The sequence below is a fragment of the Hyposmocoma kahamanoa genome, unplaced genomic scaffold, assembly GCF_003589595.1.
Source record: "Hyposmocoma kahamanoa isolate Upper Pololo Valley unplaced genomic scaffold, ASM358959v1 88, whole genome shotgun sequence".
NCBI classification, from domain to species: Eukaryota; Metazoa; Arthropoda; class Insecta; order Lepidoptera; family Cosmopterigidae; genus Hyposmocoma; species Hyposmocoma kahamanoa.
The window spans coordinates 17,089,361-17,107,863 of NW_020654466.1; the positions used below are offsets into that span (position 1 = coordinate 17,089,361).

Sequence of the window (18,503 nt, forward strand, 5' to 3'; positions counted from 1 at the left end):
CCATATAACATTAAGTCATATAGCACCGATATATAAATATCGTTTATAAATTGAAAACAAGTTGAAGTATACCTATATCTAATTATAGTCTTAAAGTAAACCTAATTAGGCACATATCTACTTTTATTACATAGAAGACAAAATGAAAAGCTACGAAACAATATAAATACATAAACAACACAAATATCATTCAATCTACTGTACTTTAGACAATTATACATTTTCCTCGTGAGCGTATCGATCTTACTTTGGGTAGAATAAAAACCAAAACACGATCACCTCCTTATAAATTTTAAGCCTTAAGTGCCTACAGATTTTACTTGCGTTTCTGCCAATCGACACGTCGATCTACAAGAAATTCTATATCGATCGTCTGCTTCACTCGATTTTGTCGGATCACACATATTGATCGACAAAAAATACGATATCGATCAATTGTTTTGTTTGATTTCACGTGTCGACAAACAAGCAAATCTGTAGACATCTTTAGTGATACATTTTTAAAATCTGTTTTATTAGCAAAAGTCTAGAATACTTATTTATCTCTCTAAACGAATACTAAATCTGGTATTACATCAAAGTGAATTCTAAATTGTACTATACAATCCTACTTCCCGTATGTAATAGAACGTACCTACACATTAATTTCTTACATTTAAATATTTACTTTACTTACTTTGTGTACCTCGGATATTAATAGCAAAATAAATACAAAAAACGTAAACGTATATTTTAATTTATTAAATTATACATGTTAGGGCAAGTTCATTGCTATAACATTGTAGGTTTCAGGAAAATATACAATATACGTCTATCGACATCACTTTATTCCATTGTTTTATTGCAAATAGGTGATAATCAAATTTTAATTAAATGCAATTATCCCGAAATTGCGACGTTGTCTATATGTGAGGACCGAAGAATGTAATTTAACCGGCATTTTAGATTACTTGTTTTGTCATTGTATACAATAATAATTAGATTATGCCACCTACGTGCTCTATATTAAATAAATCTACATGACATTATACAAAAATCTCTAATTTTTTAATGTTTTGTTCATGAATCAAAGTTATATTCTTATTTTGTAATTTCATTGGCTATACTAAAAAATCGCTGATGCAAAAGTAGGGAATTTATGTTACGTATCTTATAGACGCCGGAAAATTGAATTGAACATTTAATATGACAAGACATCTTTTTAAGACCATTTTGGAGGGGAACGATCGAGGGGAGAGAGACGTAGTTACATAGACCAAATAAAGGAAAAAGCCGGTGTCGTGTCGTATAAGGAGGTCAAGGAGCTGGCTTGTAGGAGAGATGACTAGAAGATGCTCCACCCACAAGAGTATAACTTAAATTTGATGATGATCTTATATTTGTAAAAAAGCGGTGAGATAGCCTAATGGTATGATCTACCGCGTCTCAAGCAAAGGCCGTTTGCTCAAATACGGGCTCGCGGCTTTTAATTAGAAATTTACCATGAACTTTTCGGTGAAGGAAAACATCATGATGAAACCTAAACATCGAAGAAAGTTCACACTTCGGAAAACGTGTGAAATCCCCAATCCCTGGCCAGCGTTTCGGACTATAGCCAGCAGTGTTACGTATAAATGGGTTGACAATGATGTTGATGGTATTTGTCTACCAAAAGAAATTCCCGGCGCTCAAAATTAATGCCATCTACTTCAAATAAATCTTAATTATTTTCTTGATTACAAATGAAAGCCAGATTAATGGCGTAATCCCATTGAAAATATTAAATTGTACAAATGTCAAGCCAAGAATCGACAATCATGCATAGAGCCAAGTCTGCGGTTCCTTTTTCCTTTGTTCTTTTATCCATTCAATAAATTACTGAATAACTACAAACATTTACGTATAAAGAATGTTTTGCAACTTGCAGTCAGGCAGCTATTTTCTTATGCTTTGTTTTTAAGCTACTATTTTAATTTTATTTATTAGTATCGTAATAATATTATTTGCAAATATACAGGCCTTACACAAGCACAAACTAAAATTTTAATTATTTTTGTTGTTAAAAATCAATACAAACTCAAATGGCTGTTGATTCCGCATAACAGTGAAAGTGTTGAATGACACTTTGAAAAAAATATATAGTAAAATTGGACGTGGAATATGACGGTCAAACTGGCTGGACAGACTATACGTCGCTCAGCGAACTATGGAAAGGTTTATACTGGGTATCTCGTTAAGGGACAAAGTCGTTGAGGGATAAGACTAAAGTTGTGGACATCGTCCAGAAATGTACAAGCTGAAGTGACAGTGGCCACATCTGTTGCAGAACCGATGAGCGATGGAGTAGACGGGTTCTCGAGTGGAGACCACGTCTCGGCAAACGTAACGTAGAACGTGCCCATGCAAGATGGACCAAAGATCTGAAGAAGGTAGTGGTAGGATGCGGAAAATGAGTGATCGGGCACTATAGCGTACACTTGGGGAGGCTTATGTCCAGCAGTGGACTGCAATAAGCTGATTGATTGATTGAAAATTGAGGATATACACTGATAGTATACGGTGTGAAAACACAATTCGTAAAAATTTTCATGATAGAAAAATATACAAACTTACCTCGAAATTTTACAAGAAAACCGCTGTATTCAATAGGTGCTTTACATATACCAATGATTTTTTTTATATCAACTGAACTAAAAAGAACATGTATAGTATATACTATATTCATTTTTCAAATGGCATTAATTTCCTTTGTCAAAAAATAAATTTTGAAATAAAGCCAAAGCCCCTGCTACTCAACCCAAGCAAAATAAACCGTATTAGTACGGGAAAAATTTCAATTCGAGCTGAGGTAGTATCGACTCTTAAATTGGTCTACTAGCTGTTGCCCGCGACTTAATACGATACTTAACGTAGAATAAGTACTTCGAGTAGCCGACTGTAGGTACTGTACTAATTTTAATTTCATCGGTTCTCCATACAAATTTTCATCCCTTGTTTCATGCCCTTTAGGATTTATATTTGTGACAAAAAGTCCTTCCTATATCCGTCTCCTAGGTCCCATCTGTCTCTACACTAAAATTCATCAAAATTGGTTCAGCTGTTTTGGCGTGAAAACGTAATAAACAGACAGTTATTTTCACATTTATAATATTAATTTGTTTTTAACAAACTTTTTGGAAAATAATATTGTTATGGATATGTGCGTCGCTTACCACCAGGCTCACGACTTAATTGTTTTTTTTTATACAATATAAGTGCGCATTTGACCTCCATCTCACCTGATGGAAAGTGGCGATGAGGTCGACAATGGAGCATGCACACCTAAATAATGCCTATTCGCTCTCGCCTTAAAAGGCCCAAGTTATAACGTTCAGGGAACAAGTCTGCAGGCAGGGAATTCCACTCCATAGCCGTTCGCCATATAAATGTGGAAGCATAACCCTTCGTGCGAACCTTTGGAATATCCGCAACATAGGGGCGGAACCCCAGCCTACGCCTAGTCCCCCGAAGATGGAAAGAGAAGGCGGAATCAAATTATGGAATTTCATTGCACACTCTCCTTGATATATCCTGTAGAACACCGATAAGCAGGCAACTTTACGGCGGTGTTCAAGGCTTTGCAAGGCTACGCTTCCACTAATTCCGAGTCACCTATAAGCCTCTTAGCACGATTGTCAATTGAATCCAAAGTGGCCAGTTGGTATTATAAAAAACCTTTTACTCTGACATGGAGATTTTTTGAAATCTTTTTTAATAATACTACAAGATATTACTCATTTACCACTATTGATACTTATATAGTGATATATGAATCACGGACTATCGCACATTTGCGCCTTGTTTAAAAGTCAGGGGTACAATGTAACTTGATGTCACTAGTGACGTGTTGACCTAGTAACAAAATAATATATCAGCTCGAAAATTATACTCCTCATTGAGATTGACTCATTATTGCTGTGTATTGAACCCAAACGCACGCTACTATTTGGGGGTCAGAAAATTGCTTCGTAATACACATAGCGTTAGGTAATGAAATTTAAAATAGTGGAATTTTTTGTTGACGTTTTTTTTTTTTTTTTTTTTTTTTTTTATACTAAGCTCGACAGATGACTCCGTCCCACCTGATGTTAAATGAAACGGAGTCCAGACGCAAGGACAACTGGTGCAGCGTGAAAACAACGCATCATCAGTCGCCCTCACCCTGCCGGCCTACAAGGTGCTTCTTCACGCCTCGCTTGAAGGACCCCATGTCATAGGAAGGAGGAAATACGTGTGCTGGTAGATTGTTCCATCTTTTGGAAGTGCGACAAAGAAACGAGTCACCAAATTTCTTTGTGCGCGATGGAATGCTAGAGACAGTATAGCGGTGACTCCGGAGAGCAGCACGCGTGCTCCTATGGAGGAAGGGAGAAGGTGGGATAAGGTCAAAGAGTTCTTCAGAGCACTCGCCGTGGTATAAACGGTAGAAAGCGCTGAGTGACGCAATATCTCTACGCAATTGCAGAGGTTCGAGAGTATTAGTGACCTCTGCATTGCCGATAATGCGTATAGCGCGCAGCTGCAATCTGTCCAAGGCATCGAGAAGGTACTTAGCGGAACCGTCCCAGAGGTGCGAACAATACTCCACGCACGACCGCACTTGTGTCTTATACAAGAGACACAACTGATCCGGCGTGAAGAAGCGTCGCACTCTGTTCAGGACACCGAGTTTACGTGAAGCTGTTTTTATCACGGCTTCAATGTAGTCCCTCTGGTTCAGATCGCAGCGAATCTCCGTACCGAGCATGCTAATGCTGCTCTGTAGGCTAAGTGGTGTGCCCTGAAGAGAAGGAAGGGGAAGGAATGGTGTCTTTTTTGCCGTGAACGCGCACACCTGTGTTTTCTTGGCATTGAACTCAACAAGATTATTGGAGCCCCATTGAGATATGAGGTCCAACACCCGATTGAGCTCAATGACAAGATTCATTCGCTTCTCTTCAGTCTCGACCCGCCCAGCCGCAGGGTGACCATTATACCCTCCGTGCACTGTACTATCATCTGCATAGCAATGAATATTTCCAAGTGGAAGCATATCATTGATATGCAGAAGGAACAGCGTGGGGGATAGAACGGACCCCTGAGGGACACCAGCGTTCACTGACATGAATTCCGAAGCGCATCCGTCTGACAGCACTCGGATTCTGCGCTCATGCAGGAAGCCAGCGACCCAGTTGCAGAACTGGGCAGGCAGGCCGTATGACGGGAGTTTGGAGAGAAGAGCTTTGTGCCAGACCCGATCAAAAGCCTTGGCTATGTCAAGGCTAACAGCCATCGACTCGCCACGCTTATCAATAGCCACACCCCAGAGATGTGTAATAAACGCTAAAAGATCACCCGTTGACCGTTTCGGCCGAAACCCGTATTGACGATCGTGAATTAAGGAGTGTTCTTCTAGGTAGTGGATTAGCTGTTTATTTAAAATCCGTTCCATCACTTTACACAAAACTGAAGTTACGGCTATTGGGCGGTAATTATTCGGATCTGATCGATCTCCTTTTTTAAGACTTTTTGTCACAAGGCGAAGCAGTGTGGAACAATTGTTAAGCGATAATGCTACTAATTTTCGAGGCTTGTAATTGTGAAACGCATTGGCGTGTAGAAGTCTTGATTGGGATGAAATTCAACGATTCTCTTCCATTACCACTGCTCAAAAAAAATATATTCTGCAATAACGTTGACTCTTTATTTCTGCGTTTTGATTCTGGATTTGTTACAACTAGTGAAATTCATTTGAAAATTTATTAATAAAGCTATTTTCACATGGACGTTGTCACAGAAATCTTATTTATTTAGATTTCCTTGGAAGTTATACATGGAATAGTCCTACATACAGACATAATCCGGATAATCGGTAATTAAAAAATACGGATTATCTGGACTTTTAACTAGATTTTGAAATCCGGATTTATTTTAAAGTTTTTATTCACGATTCCGTAAACAGAATTAAGGCTTTCTATGCAACAGAATCCTCAGCAGGTTAATAATGATAAAACAATTGACGCTCTATAATTTTTAAGATATTTTTTGTGTCAGAAAAAAAAATGTTACATTATTTCTAAACACTTACGTTTGAGTTTTTACATTGTATTGACAGTTACGAAGTTGTGTTTTAATTAGGCTTTTTGTTTTTGTATTTTTTCAATGTTATAAAAGTGTTATAAGGATTTCGAAATATTTAATGCAGCCTTTCCCAAAGTGGACGATAACGCCCCCTAGTGGGCGCTGCTGGGCTCAAGGGGGGTAAGAGACCCAGAAAAAAATGGGGGCGTTGTGTAGAGGCTTAGGGGGAAATTTCATCTAGGAAGACTCTTAGACACCGACTGAGCTCTCGACTCTCGACTACAACTTGTGAGCATTAACTAATATTAATTAAGAGATTGCTCAAACTAACTCGGTTCGATATCTATCTCCGTGTAGTTCATATATCTGTCCTGTTTTATGGAATAAATAAAATAATCTCAGTACAGAGTACTAAAAAAACCGACCTCAAAAGTACGTGGAATTAAATCTATTTGACAAGTTTTTTTGAAATCGGTTACCGGAAAGTGCGCAAACCAGGATTCATCCCCTAGTTCGCCACTATACGGAACTTCACACAGGAGATAATAAAAATCGGTTCTCACTACTCAAAGCACATTGAGAGAGAAAAACGCCTTGAGTTTTACCTTTAAAATAATTGCTCCTTATAATAAAGTTTAGGCGCTATTTATAAAAATGAATCTTCATGCGTGAACAGCCACTCTTAGAGGTGGATGATTTTCTTCAAAATTAAATGGGACCACTATGGAGTTATATAGTTATTAGTTTATATATTATTTATATAGTTTATATGTGAATGAATGAAGCCTTCGAGACTACAAGATCATTTGAATAAAATGCATCCAGATAAGAAAGACAATAATGTAGCATATTTTCAAGACCTAGAGAAGAAGCATAATACTCAGCAAAGTGTAGCCAAACTCTTTTCGGCGGCTGCTAAGCAAGATGAGCGCGGACTTCGAGCTTCGTACAATATCTCTTTGTTAATTGCTCAAAAACGCAAACCACACAACATTGGAGAAGAGTTAATTTTGCCAGCAATAAAGGAAGTAAAAACTACTGTGCTTCATAAACCGGCCGCAGATATTATCCGAAAAATTCCTTTGAGTAATAATTCTGTGCAATTATGAAATGATGAAATGGCTGAAAACATTGAAGAATCATTGTGCAATCATCTGAGGACTAGTCAATTCTCAATTCAGCTCGATGAGTCCACTTTACCAACTAATGAAGCATTGTTGCTGTCTTACGTGAAGTTTATTAAAGATGAGAAAATATGTGAAGAACTATTGTTTGCTAGAAATTTAGAGACCGATACAAACGGCGAAACCATATTCAATACATTGGAAAAGTTTTGTGATGAGAAAGAGATTCCCTTGAAAAATATTATATCAGTTGCTACGGATGGTGCTCAGGCTATGACAGGGTGCCGTAACGGCTTCATAGCGTGCTTAAAAAATAAAATTCCAGATGTCCTTGCTGTACATTGCGTTATTCATAGACAACATTTGGTTGCTAGAAATTTAAGAACGACTATTTCAATCACTGCAATATTTGATAACATATTGCAGTGATTGAAATAGCAGTCAATAAAATCGGTAACAGCTCTTTGAATGATAGATTATTTCATCAGCTTTGTGTTACTAATGATGAAGATTTCAATCGTTTGTTGTTTCATACTGAAGTCAAGAGGCAATTGTCTGACTCGATTTTATAACCTGTTTGACTCTGTGATAAAGTTCTTGGATACTAAAGATACAGAATTGCGCAACAAGCTCATTACATCGAAAGAATGATATAGCTTACATGACAGACCTGTATAAATTGTTCAACAACATGAATCTCCAACTGCAAGGCGATGAACTAAATTTAATTAAAACAAAAAAGTCGTTGCTGCTTTCGCAGCCAAACTGCTTCTACACAAAAAGAATATGGGCAGACGTAAGTTTCACAATTTTCCGAATTTATCAGTATCCTGCAGTAACAACGACTTGTTTGCCTACTGCCAACATTTGGAAAACCTCCACATTGACTTCACCGAACGATACCAGGACATTTTGAACTTGAAAATACCAGACTGGGTGTTAGATCCATTTTTAAATGTCAACACAGCAATATCACCTCAGCTGGAAGAAGAACTTATAGAAATGACAACAAACGAGGAAATAAAAATCAAGTTCAAAAATGGCTACCAAGAATTTTGGCTACAAAAACCGATCCCGCAATTGTACCCTGGATTGTGGTCAATCGTTCAATGATTCTTGATAGTATTCCCATCGTCATATTTGTATGAACGTGGTTTTAGTGCTGTGACAACGCTGCTTACTAAAAAGAGAAATCGTTTGCATGTTACCGAACGTGGTGACTTGCTTGATAACAACCTTATTAAACAGCATCAGATTCATCCTTCACATTAGTTTTTATATTAGAATCGATTATGTTTGTTTTATTTTGAATAAAAGATACTTTGTCTGAATACTATAAAGTTGCGTTTCAATAATCATTCTCATTGGCAAGTGTAGCCCGTAAGAGTTAACTTGAGACCTGAGCGCCGTTGTACTACCTACTGCGCTCAGTTCTCAAGTTAACTCTTGCAGGTTATAGTAAAAGTCTCGTTTAGAATGAATATTTAATCTAATATAGCTCACAATAATTAATTTAATTTGAAGTTATAGTGGTTTTTAAGTAGGTGAAAAAATGGGGGCGCTAAAAAATAATTTATTCTCAAAATGGGCAAAAGACAAAATAAGTTTGGGAACCCCTGATTTAATGGCTAATGTTTGTTAATTTTTACCTGTCTTCTCTAAGAATGCCTTATGAATACCTACTTAAGAAAGACAAATCGAATGCGTAAAATCGAAGAAAACTGATTATATTGTTTTATCTATGGATCTCAATTACCTATCGAAGATAGATTACAATGTTATAGAACTGGTGTAATTCTCAGGTCGTGGAAGCTTGCAAACTTACAACCTATGCCCAAAAAGGGGAGCAGAGCTGACCCTGTCAACTATAGACCTATCTCAGTCACTGCCATACTCTGCAAGACTATAGAAAGTGTACTCAATAACCGTCTCCTGTCGTACCTTGAAGACAATGACCTCCTCAGTGATCGCCAGTACGGATGACGAGGGCGATCTATCGGGGATCTTCTTGTGTATGCCTGTCACATATGGAGCGAGGCTATAGAAAAGCAAGGCGAAACACTTGCAGCGTCTTTGGACATTTCTAAAGCCTTTGACAGGGTCTGCCACGCAAGCCTTTTAAGCAAGTTTCCATATTATGGGCTTCCCACTAACCATTGCAATTAGATCTCGGATTTCTTGAGTGAACGTTCAATTCGAGTGGTCTTAGAAGGCTACTCTTCCCGAACATATGGCGATAGATAGAGCCGGAGTTCCTCAGGGTTCCGTACTGTCTGCAACTCTCTTTCTGCTGCATATCAATGATATGTTAATTCCAGGTACCTTTGCGTATGCTGATGACAGCACAGTTGTAGACAGGTACTTGACCAATGCAATGCAGTGGAGAGGAAATCCAGTTTTGTCGAGAGTCCATGGTTAGCCGTTTAGATTTAACGCTCAAGGCAGCCTCCGATTGAGGCGATGCCAATCTTGTCAAATTTAACGCTACCAAAACGCAGGCGTGTCTATTCTGTCGTGGTGAATGTTCACTGATCCCACGGCGCCGACTCAACCGGCGAGAGGGAAACCCGGGGCGGTTTTAGTGGGGTAGGCCCTCCAGTCTGAAGGGAGAGTCCCCACATAACCCCTGAGTCTCCCTGGGCTCAGGGGTATCCATAAAGATTTCCCCCCCGTAAAAAAAAAAAAAAAAAAAAGGCGTGTCTATTCTCCACTAAACGGAGTCCCTGTGAGCTGACTCCGACTTTTCGTGATATATCCATACCGATAGCCGACTGTCTCCTGCTACTTGGAATGGACCTGTCGTCCAATCTGAACTTCGGCAGATACATTAAATCCATGGCCAAAAATGTAGCCAGGAAGCTTGGCATCCTTTCCAGGGTGAGGCGTTACTTCACACTTCACACAGTTGCTTCAGCTGTATCAAGCACAAGTCCGGTCGTGTATGGAGTACTATTGCCACCTTTGGGACGGCTCTGCTACATATCAACTGGTCACCTTGGATTCAATTGACAAGAGTGTCAAGAGGCTTATAGGTGACTCAGAATTAGTAGAGGCGAAGCTGCAGAGCCTTGAACACCGCCGTAAAGTTGCCTGCTTATCGGTATTTTACAGGATATATCACGGAGAGTGTGCGATGGAATTACACGATTTAATTCTGCCTTCCCTTGCATCATCGGGAGACTAGGCGTAGGCTTGGCTTCCACCCCTATGTTGTGGATATACCAAAGATTCGCACGAAGCTTTACGCTTCCACATTTATATGGCGAACGGCTATGGAGTGGAATTCCCTGCCTGCAGATTTGTTCCCTGAACGTTGTAACTTGGACCTTTTCAAAGCGAGAGTGAATAGGCATTATCTAGGTGTACATGCTCCATCGTCGACCTCATCGTCACACCGAGATGGAGGTCAAATGCACACTTACATTAGAATAAAAAAAAACCTGAATCTGATATGAATGAATGATTGAAATTGCGAATCTATTGAATTCTTTTAGTTTTTGTTATCCGGATTGGCAGCGAAATCCGTTTCGGAAATCCAGATTTCAAATATGGTCCGGATTTGCGTTCCCTAATCCTACATGAAAATCGGTAATAATAAGAAATTTATAGATAGAAGTAGCAGATTTATTCAGGTAGGTATTTTTACTAGGGTAAACTCAACCGCCCAACACATGTTTGAATCATAAAAAAATTTTATCGAAGTCACTTGTAAACATAAAATATTTTACATTATTTATCACACACGTGAGGTTGTAAAGTATGAAGTTACCTTAGTGAAGTGACCGGCTTTGCGAAATTTGATAAGGGTTGTTTGATGTCACAAACAGAACATAATTTGACAGGAAAGCGGTTAAAATTGCAAAAATCTTTCCAATAACAAATTGTAAAGTAAAAAAATATTACGAATTTTAAAATTTTTAATCAAATCTTATGGACAGTTCAGGATTGTGGCCTAGAATTCAGTCACGCGTCGACCGCGTCACTGGCTTCCTAATGAACTTCTTAAAACTGTGTTCATACTTAGTTTTCAGTGACGCGACGGTAGAGTTCCTTGTGAAGAAGTTCGTCCGTAATGTCAGCATTATTGCGTTACGGTTTTGAAGGGTGAGAGTACGGGTGAAATTACAGGCTCTTAGGACTTGTAAATGTATGTCTGAGAGTAGTGGGCACCGTGGCAGTGCCCCTCAGATCTTTGTGATTCACAGCCCTGAGTGGCACTGCAACTATTATGGACAGGCTTGTCGCTTACGACCAGACGCACGACTTGTTCGTTCCGTTACTCTGTATCATAAAAAAAATTAGGTTACCTTCAATTCGGCAAACATTCATACCTTATATTACTTACATTATTAAAAATATAATAACAGCAATCAGAACTCCTTAAGTTATTAAAAAAGATTAAGGACTAGCTATAAACTTGCTTCAGTGATAAGCATTATATCTTAACTCTTATCTTTTAATTGTTTATTGAATTTACCTAAATCATACGTCTGCATACATCTTGCAAATATACATTGCACAGACAATATATACTTTGGTAATATGTAGGTTCTCAACGAACATACTCTGAAAGGTTACCATACTGGACTGCCACGCAGAGGCCCCGGGTTCGATTCCCACGCCAGGAGAAATATTCGTACGGCCTACATTTATTTCTCTCGTGAGTTGGGTATAATTTATGGTTGTCTATGTATGCCCATGTACCCGCGATATAGGGTTTGTGTAGTGCGGGGCTATGAGAGTATGTGTGTTATTATTGCGTAATTATTATTATACTAGTGGAAAACACATCTTGCATTGTAGCTCTTTAAGTTGCATAACGGCTCCCGCATGCAAGCGTAGTTTACGAATGTAATTATAAGTGGCAATAGCTATTCAAAATGCTGCCTTAAACTTTGTACTGGTTCATTGTAGGACCCATTAACCAATCACGCTTTTAATTAAGCATTTAATCACTAAAAACTACATATGAACTTGTATAAACTCGACTTCGACTTGTATCAATATTCGTTTTTATAAAGATTCAGAATCTACTTCCGTGTGTGTGTCCAGGAACCAAAAAAATATGTTATATATTGAGTTTGAATTGAGAATTTGTATTAACATCAGCAAACAACAAATTTGCAAAATTTTGAAATATACCAAAGATCAATTCCCTACATTCCAATTCAAAAAAAATTACAATAATGTTAACTACGTTTGCATGTCGTAAGCGAAAAGAAACCAGGTATAACCACATTCGGATAGAAAATGTAAACATATGCTACGTAGATTCTAAGAACTAAAAATTTATGTTCTATAGTGAGTTTGAATTGAGGATTTGTATTACCATCAGCAAACAACACATTTCTCTCAATGGAATTCCCTACAGTCGAATACAAAGAAAGTTACAATAATGTTAACTACGTTTCCATGACTTCTACGAAAAGAAACAAAAAGTATGACCACTTTCGGATAGAAAATGTAAACAAATGTTAAGTTGGACCCTCGCTTATAGCAGCAGAAAAAAAGAAAGATCTCTAATTCTGTCATAATTTGGCCTCGTACTGCTGCGTACAGGGTCGAGACTTAACATACACTTAAGACTTAAATCCAACTTTATGCCGATTACGATAAGAACGGCCGAAAGTACAAAGTGTCAAGCTTGACGTGCTCGTGACTGTACCTACCTGCTACTATAGATTCTATCGCATAGAGGAGAAAGATTATTGTGATAATTATTAGAGATTTTTTTGTTTCCGAACACTTCGGTTAATTTTGCAGTTTTGTTTACTTTATTATTTTTAAAGACGTTTAATATCCTAATTAAAAAAAAAATTAAAGTTTATGACGATTGTTTTTCGAAAGATTCTTGTGTATCTGAAACTTAGGACAATTTATTACGTTTTGAATTTTAGGAAATAGTTTCATTTACTTAATTATTTTAAATGACAGCCAATAAGCGTTTTTATGCCAGTTTAAAACAAATTAAGGAGGATTGATTACTTTGCTTCACTTTTCTATTTATTGTTTAAATTTTGCTTTGCTCAGTATATACATATATATTATATAGTATTTTAATAAGTATCGCTGCCAGAGACGATATAGTTGTTATTTAACTTTATTGTAGATCTAGAAAAGTAGACTTAAACATATAAGTACGAAATGGCATGATAATTACTAACTAAAAAAAAATTATTACCTATTGTTACCTAGGTATTAAGTTGACTGAAGATCTATTTTCGTGAATTCTTAAAATGCAAACGAGTCTTTTTGTATTTTATAATGTAGAAGTTTATTCTACCTACTTGCAAAAACTAATCTGATGATGTTGATTTTTATAGTTGTTACAACAATAATAATAATGCATTTTATTTGCACACACTATGAGATATACATTCATTACTAATATTCACTATACTATATAATATTCACTTTAACTGCCTCCGTGGCCGAACGGTTACCATGCCAGACTGCCACGCAGAGATCCCAGGTTCGATTCCCGGGCCGGGAGAAATGTTTGTATGGCTTACATTTATTTCTCTCGTGAGTTTGGGTGTAATTTGTGGTTGTCTATGTGTGTGTCCATGGCACCCGCGATACAGGGTTTCCCTAGTGCGGGGCTATGTTGAGTGTGTGCGTTATTTATTTATTTATTATTTATTTATTCAGGTAACTGTACGCATATACACAAAATTTTTCGTCGCAACTTTAGAGTTTATGTGATACATTTTTTTATTTTTGCGCAATGTCATCTATTTCAACTGATTCGCAAAAACCTATTAATTTTAATTACAATTGTGTTCGGCTAGATTCTTGTCATCTTAACAGGTAACTAAATAAATCTATTTGAACTTATTTACATATCATTGTTCACCAAGTCACCACATGCCGTGTAAATTGGTACAATTCGTAAGAAATCATCTAACACAACCATTGTTTAAAGTGACAAATGACACAATTTGCTTTTATTGTTACTTCAGAGAATATGTAAAGTTAAATTTAATTATTAATAAACCACAATATTGAGACTGAAATTCCTTTTTAGGGAAAGTAGCTCGTTCAAAACTAGAACACATACCTAAAAAGTTATGAGCCTACAAAAATTAAAATTTTTCAAATCCGTTTTCCTCAAAACACGAATTTCTGACTTAGCGCACTTTTGACGGAGGATCACAAATCACGAATCTTTAAAAAAACTAATAATTGATACAAGTCGAGTTAGCGCGTTTTTCATGGAGGGTACAGATTATACGGTCCTCGACTATTACCGACTTGAAAAAAGGAGGAAGTTCTCAATTCGTATGTATGTTACGTGATTACTCCGACATTTGTGAACCGATATCGATAATTCTTTTTTTGTTAGAAAAAAGGTAACTCAGTAGTGATGACAGATGAAATGGATATTCGGTAACTATCCCATATCCGGCCGAATTTTACTATGGCCGGATACCGGATTATGGGACATTCTCCGGCCGGATACCAGATATTTTAAAACTGAGAAAAATTGACAATCAGTACGCCAAATAAATTGATTTATCTATAGGACATATGATATGAGGTAAGAGGATAGTAATAGGATAAATAAATAGCAACTACACAATCGTTCACAATCAGTTCATTACTTGTAAAAAACTATGAAGTTAGATAACGTAATCTGTAAATTTAGTACTCAAATTTCTATAAAGGTAAATTATGGTGGATGAAGACCAGTATTTCTGCAATAAAGTGATAAAATTCGGTTCAGTTTATTTTCATGAAGAAGACCAGCATCCGAGGATAGCTTTTCGCTATAAACTCTTGCAAACTTTGTTAAATCTAGGTACGCTTGATATTACCAGACCACCAAATGAAAAGATCGCGATCACGATCAAATCGAACTGTCTTCAAATAATAATCGATTTGAAATAATTATGATTTCGTGCGAACTATGTGTAAAGATAATAATGAAACGTGAAAGTAGATTAAGAAAAAAATTTTTCGGCTAAAGTCTGATATCAAGTTTTAGAATACTTAGATCACAAACAACAAATTATGAAATCAAACCGAAACAAAAGAGTAACAGGCGTATCAAGTGCGCGGCTTTAACAAAAACCAAGTGACCACAACAACTCAAATCTTGTGTTATTGTATCAAATGTGAAAGTGCATTAATTCACTAATCATTCAATCACGGCGGCGATGCGCGCTGTAAACCGGTCGCGACATGTTTGCAATTGCGGGACGATATCCGGCGGCCGAATATCCGGCTATCCGGTCTAGATGCTCGCCGAGTATCCGGTATCTGGCCAAATCACTATCCGTTTCGTCTATAGTAATGACCCTATTTAAATTTGAAGAAAATACTACACCTCTATATGGGTTGGAAATTATGAGATGAATCCAGTTTATTGAATTTTACTAACTTTCCATTGACTGATTTCAATAAAACTTGACACTGACTTTTGGAATTACCAACGATAACAAAATCTGGAAACACCACCGTCACAAAGATAGTGTAAGATGAGATTGCACGATTTAATTCCGCCTTCGCCTTTCCATCATCGGGGTACTTGACGTAGGCTGAGGTTCCACCACTAATGTAGTGGTAACTAACTTAACGGCTCTTTTATGGGGTACTTTATACATTTTTACAATAAGTTTCCGGAGCATAAATTAAGATTATAATTTTCCTAAGTTGAAAAACTACATTAAAAATATTTTGATTGAAAAGTCATGTTACAAAATTGAAAACTACCAGTTAGATAAAGATGTATGGAAAGACGACATGGCTCTAGATTCCACACAATTTTGATTCAAATTGTATTCCATGGCATTTACCTACGTTTATTTGAAAAGAGCAATACCTAGAGTTTCTTACTCGTTCTTCTGAGGGAAGTCAACGTAGTGAACGAGTAGTAGCTTAGATGTGACGTTTTCGAGTGTAAATTTATTTTATCTTTAGAATAAACGATTCTTTGACTTTTCACTTTTAAGGGATATTCCGAAGATTCGAACGAATTTAAGGCCAATTATTATGGAGTGGAATTCCGTGCTTGAAGACTTAAAAAAAACTTGAACCTTTTCTAAGAAACACTAGGTATTATTTAGGCTTCATCGTCCCACGTTTTCCATCAAGTAAGAGTGAGGTCAAATGCGCACTGATTTTTTATACAAAAAAAATTTGGAATAATAAATGTTCTGACTACAGTGACAAGCTACAAGTAACACTTGTGCTCCAATTTCCAGAAACAAGTTTCCATCTTCGCTTCGATTACGAAAGTGTTACCAAACAGTATCATCAATCATGTTTAAATAATCTGATTATATTCAAACATGCAATGTTTTGAGAACACTGACTGTCATAGTTGAATTGCAACAATTTCATCTGAACTTAAATTAAATTCGACACCATAGTACAGAATATTTTTTTATATAATATCAAGTGATGGAACCAACAAGTCGTGCGCCTGATGGTAAGCGACACGCCTATAAAAATTGCAGAGCTTTAAATTGCAAAGATCGAAGGAGCACTGCCACTGCGCCAGTCACCCTGAGACATAAGTTGATAAGTCCCATGTGCCTGTAATTTCACCAGCACCCATCTAAACCGGAGCGCAGTAATGCTAACATTACTGCTTGACGAAAAAACTGATACCGTGGCAATACTTCCCTAGACGAACTCTATCACAAGGATCTCGACTGGTGCTTAAATATATTATATTCAGCATCGATTAAAGTAAACTACTTACAAAATTGTAATTACAATAGATACCATTGCGTAACTTATTCATTTAAGTTAGATGTGAGAGTTTTAGCAAATAAATTCAAAAGAACTCTACCACAATAATTGAAAAAATGAAAATTTTTCTGAAAATATAGCTATCATTATAATACATTCACTGTCTTTATAAGACTATGTTTTAGATATTTCAAGGATTCGCACAAAGCGCTTCGCTTCCACATTTTATGTGGCGAACGGCTATGGAGTGGAATAAATAAATAAATAAATAACGCACACACTCATAGCCCCGCACTAGAAAAACCCTGTGTTGCGAGTGCCTTGGACACACACATAGAACACCACAAATCACACCCAAACTCACGAGAGAGAAAAAAAAAAGTTTGCGAACTTCTTGTAAGAATAAAAGACTTCTTAAACAGGTAACACTGCAAATAGAGGATCAAAAATAACTACTACAAAACACATGAAAAAGTACTGAAAAGGGCAGTTAATAAATCAAAGAAATTAAACAATGTAAATGCAAATAGTAAATGAACAAAGCAAAAAACGTATTAAATATAAACAAAACATTACACTAAATATAGACAACAAAAAATAAACGACTCTTGTAACATTGCATGTGCTTTTAACAATGTCTTCTCCTTTATTGGCAAATCTGCAAACAGGGACGATAAAAACAAACAGTCTCATACATTGCCTAACCCTATAGAACACACCATTTATCTATCGCCAACAGATATGTAGGAGGTATACAACATTATAAAAAAACCTTCAAAATAAAACAAGCTGCGGAATCGATGAACTACCTCCCAAAATATTTAGAAAATGTGACCAATTACTTACTTATTGAGGGTATTTTCCCTGATGCCTTAAAATTACAATTGTGAAACCAATTTACAAATTTACAATTAAACATTGCCGGTTGCATTGTTACCTACATCCGCCAAAATATTTAAAAGTGTTATATCGAAAAAAATATATTCATATAGTGTAAATATAATATTTCTATCATAGCCTTTTGGCTATCATGAAAATATTATATAAAATATAAATATTATTTGGTTTTCGCAAAAAACGTTCAACGGACCTAGCAGTTTACAAATTCATCCAGAGTATCCTTGATTTCATAAACAGTGAAAAATATGCGATAGGACTTTTATTAGACAAGAGTAAAGCCTACGATAGTATTTCGTACATCACTTTAATAGAAACACTATGATATCGGCATAAGAGACATTACACATGGCTGGTTGAAGTCATATTTACAAAATAGGGAACAATATGTTGAAATCGAACACGTTAAACCGGGAAAACCCAAAAAGTCAGGTCAAACAAAGTTAAAAATGAATACAAATCACACATACCTTCGTCAAAACTACATATATTTATATCTGGCACGCATTACATGGTAATAAAGATTTATAATAAAATACCGAACCAAATTAAACGTTTAGATAAAATTAAGATATTTAATGAAGAACTAAAAATCTTCTAAGAAATGAAACTATTTTTCCGGATTTAAATCGCGTATATTTGTTTTTTCAAACAAACCGACGTTTCGGGCCCTTTACAGGTCCCATGGTCACGGTTGACTTTTTT

The 18,503-nt window shown here is 36.6% G+C and overlaps 1 protein-coding gene across 1 annotated transcript; it reads right to left on the bottom strand.

Moving 5' to 3' along the window:
* Window positions 1-4,165: 4,165 nt before the first annotated feature.
* On the bottom strand, window positions 4,166-5,290 carry LOC113235954. The gene is made up of 2 exons (XM_026471877.1): window positions 5,107-5,290; window positions 4,166-5,016 (listed from the first exon to the last, which is right to left on the bottom strand). The coding sequence occupies exons 1-2, from the start codon at window positions 5,288-5,290 to the stop codon at window positions 4,166-4,168; spliced, it is 1,035 nt and encodes a 344-aa protein (XP_026327662.1).
* Window positions 5,291-18,503: the final 13,213 nt, after the last annotated feature.

Excerpts from the sequence above, each read along its gene's own strand:
- LOC113235954 (XM_026471877.1), bottom strand. The coding sequence starts at position 5,290 with ATGGCTGTTAGCCTTGACATAGCCAAGGCTTTTGATCGGGTCTGGCAC. Across the intron at positions 5,017-5,106 it reads ATTCATGTCAGTGAACGCTG|ATGATAGTACAGTGCACGGA; the intron begins GTGTCCCTCAGG and ends ATTGCTATGCAG.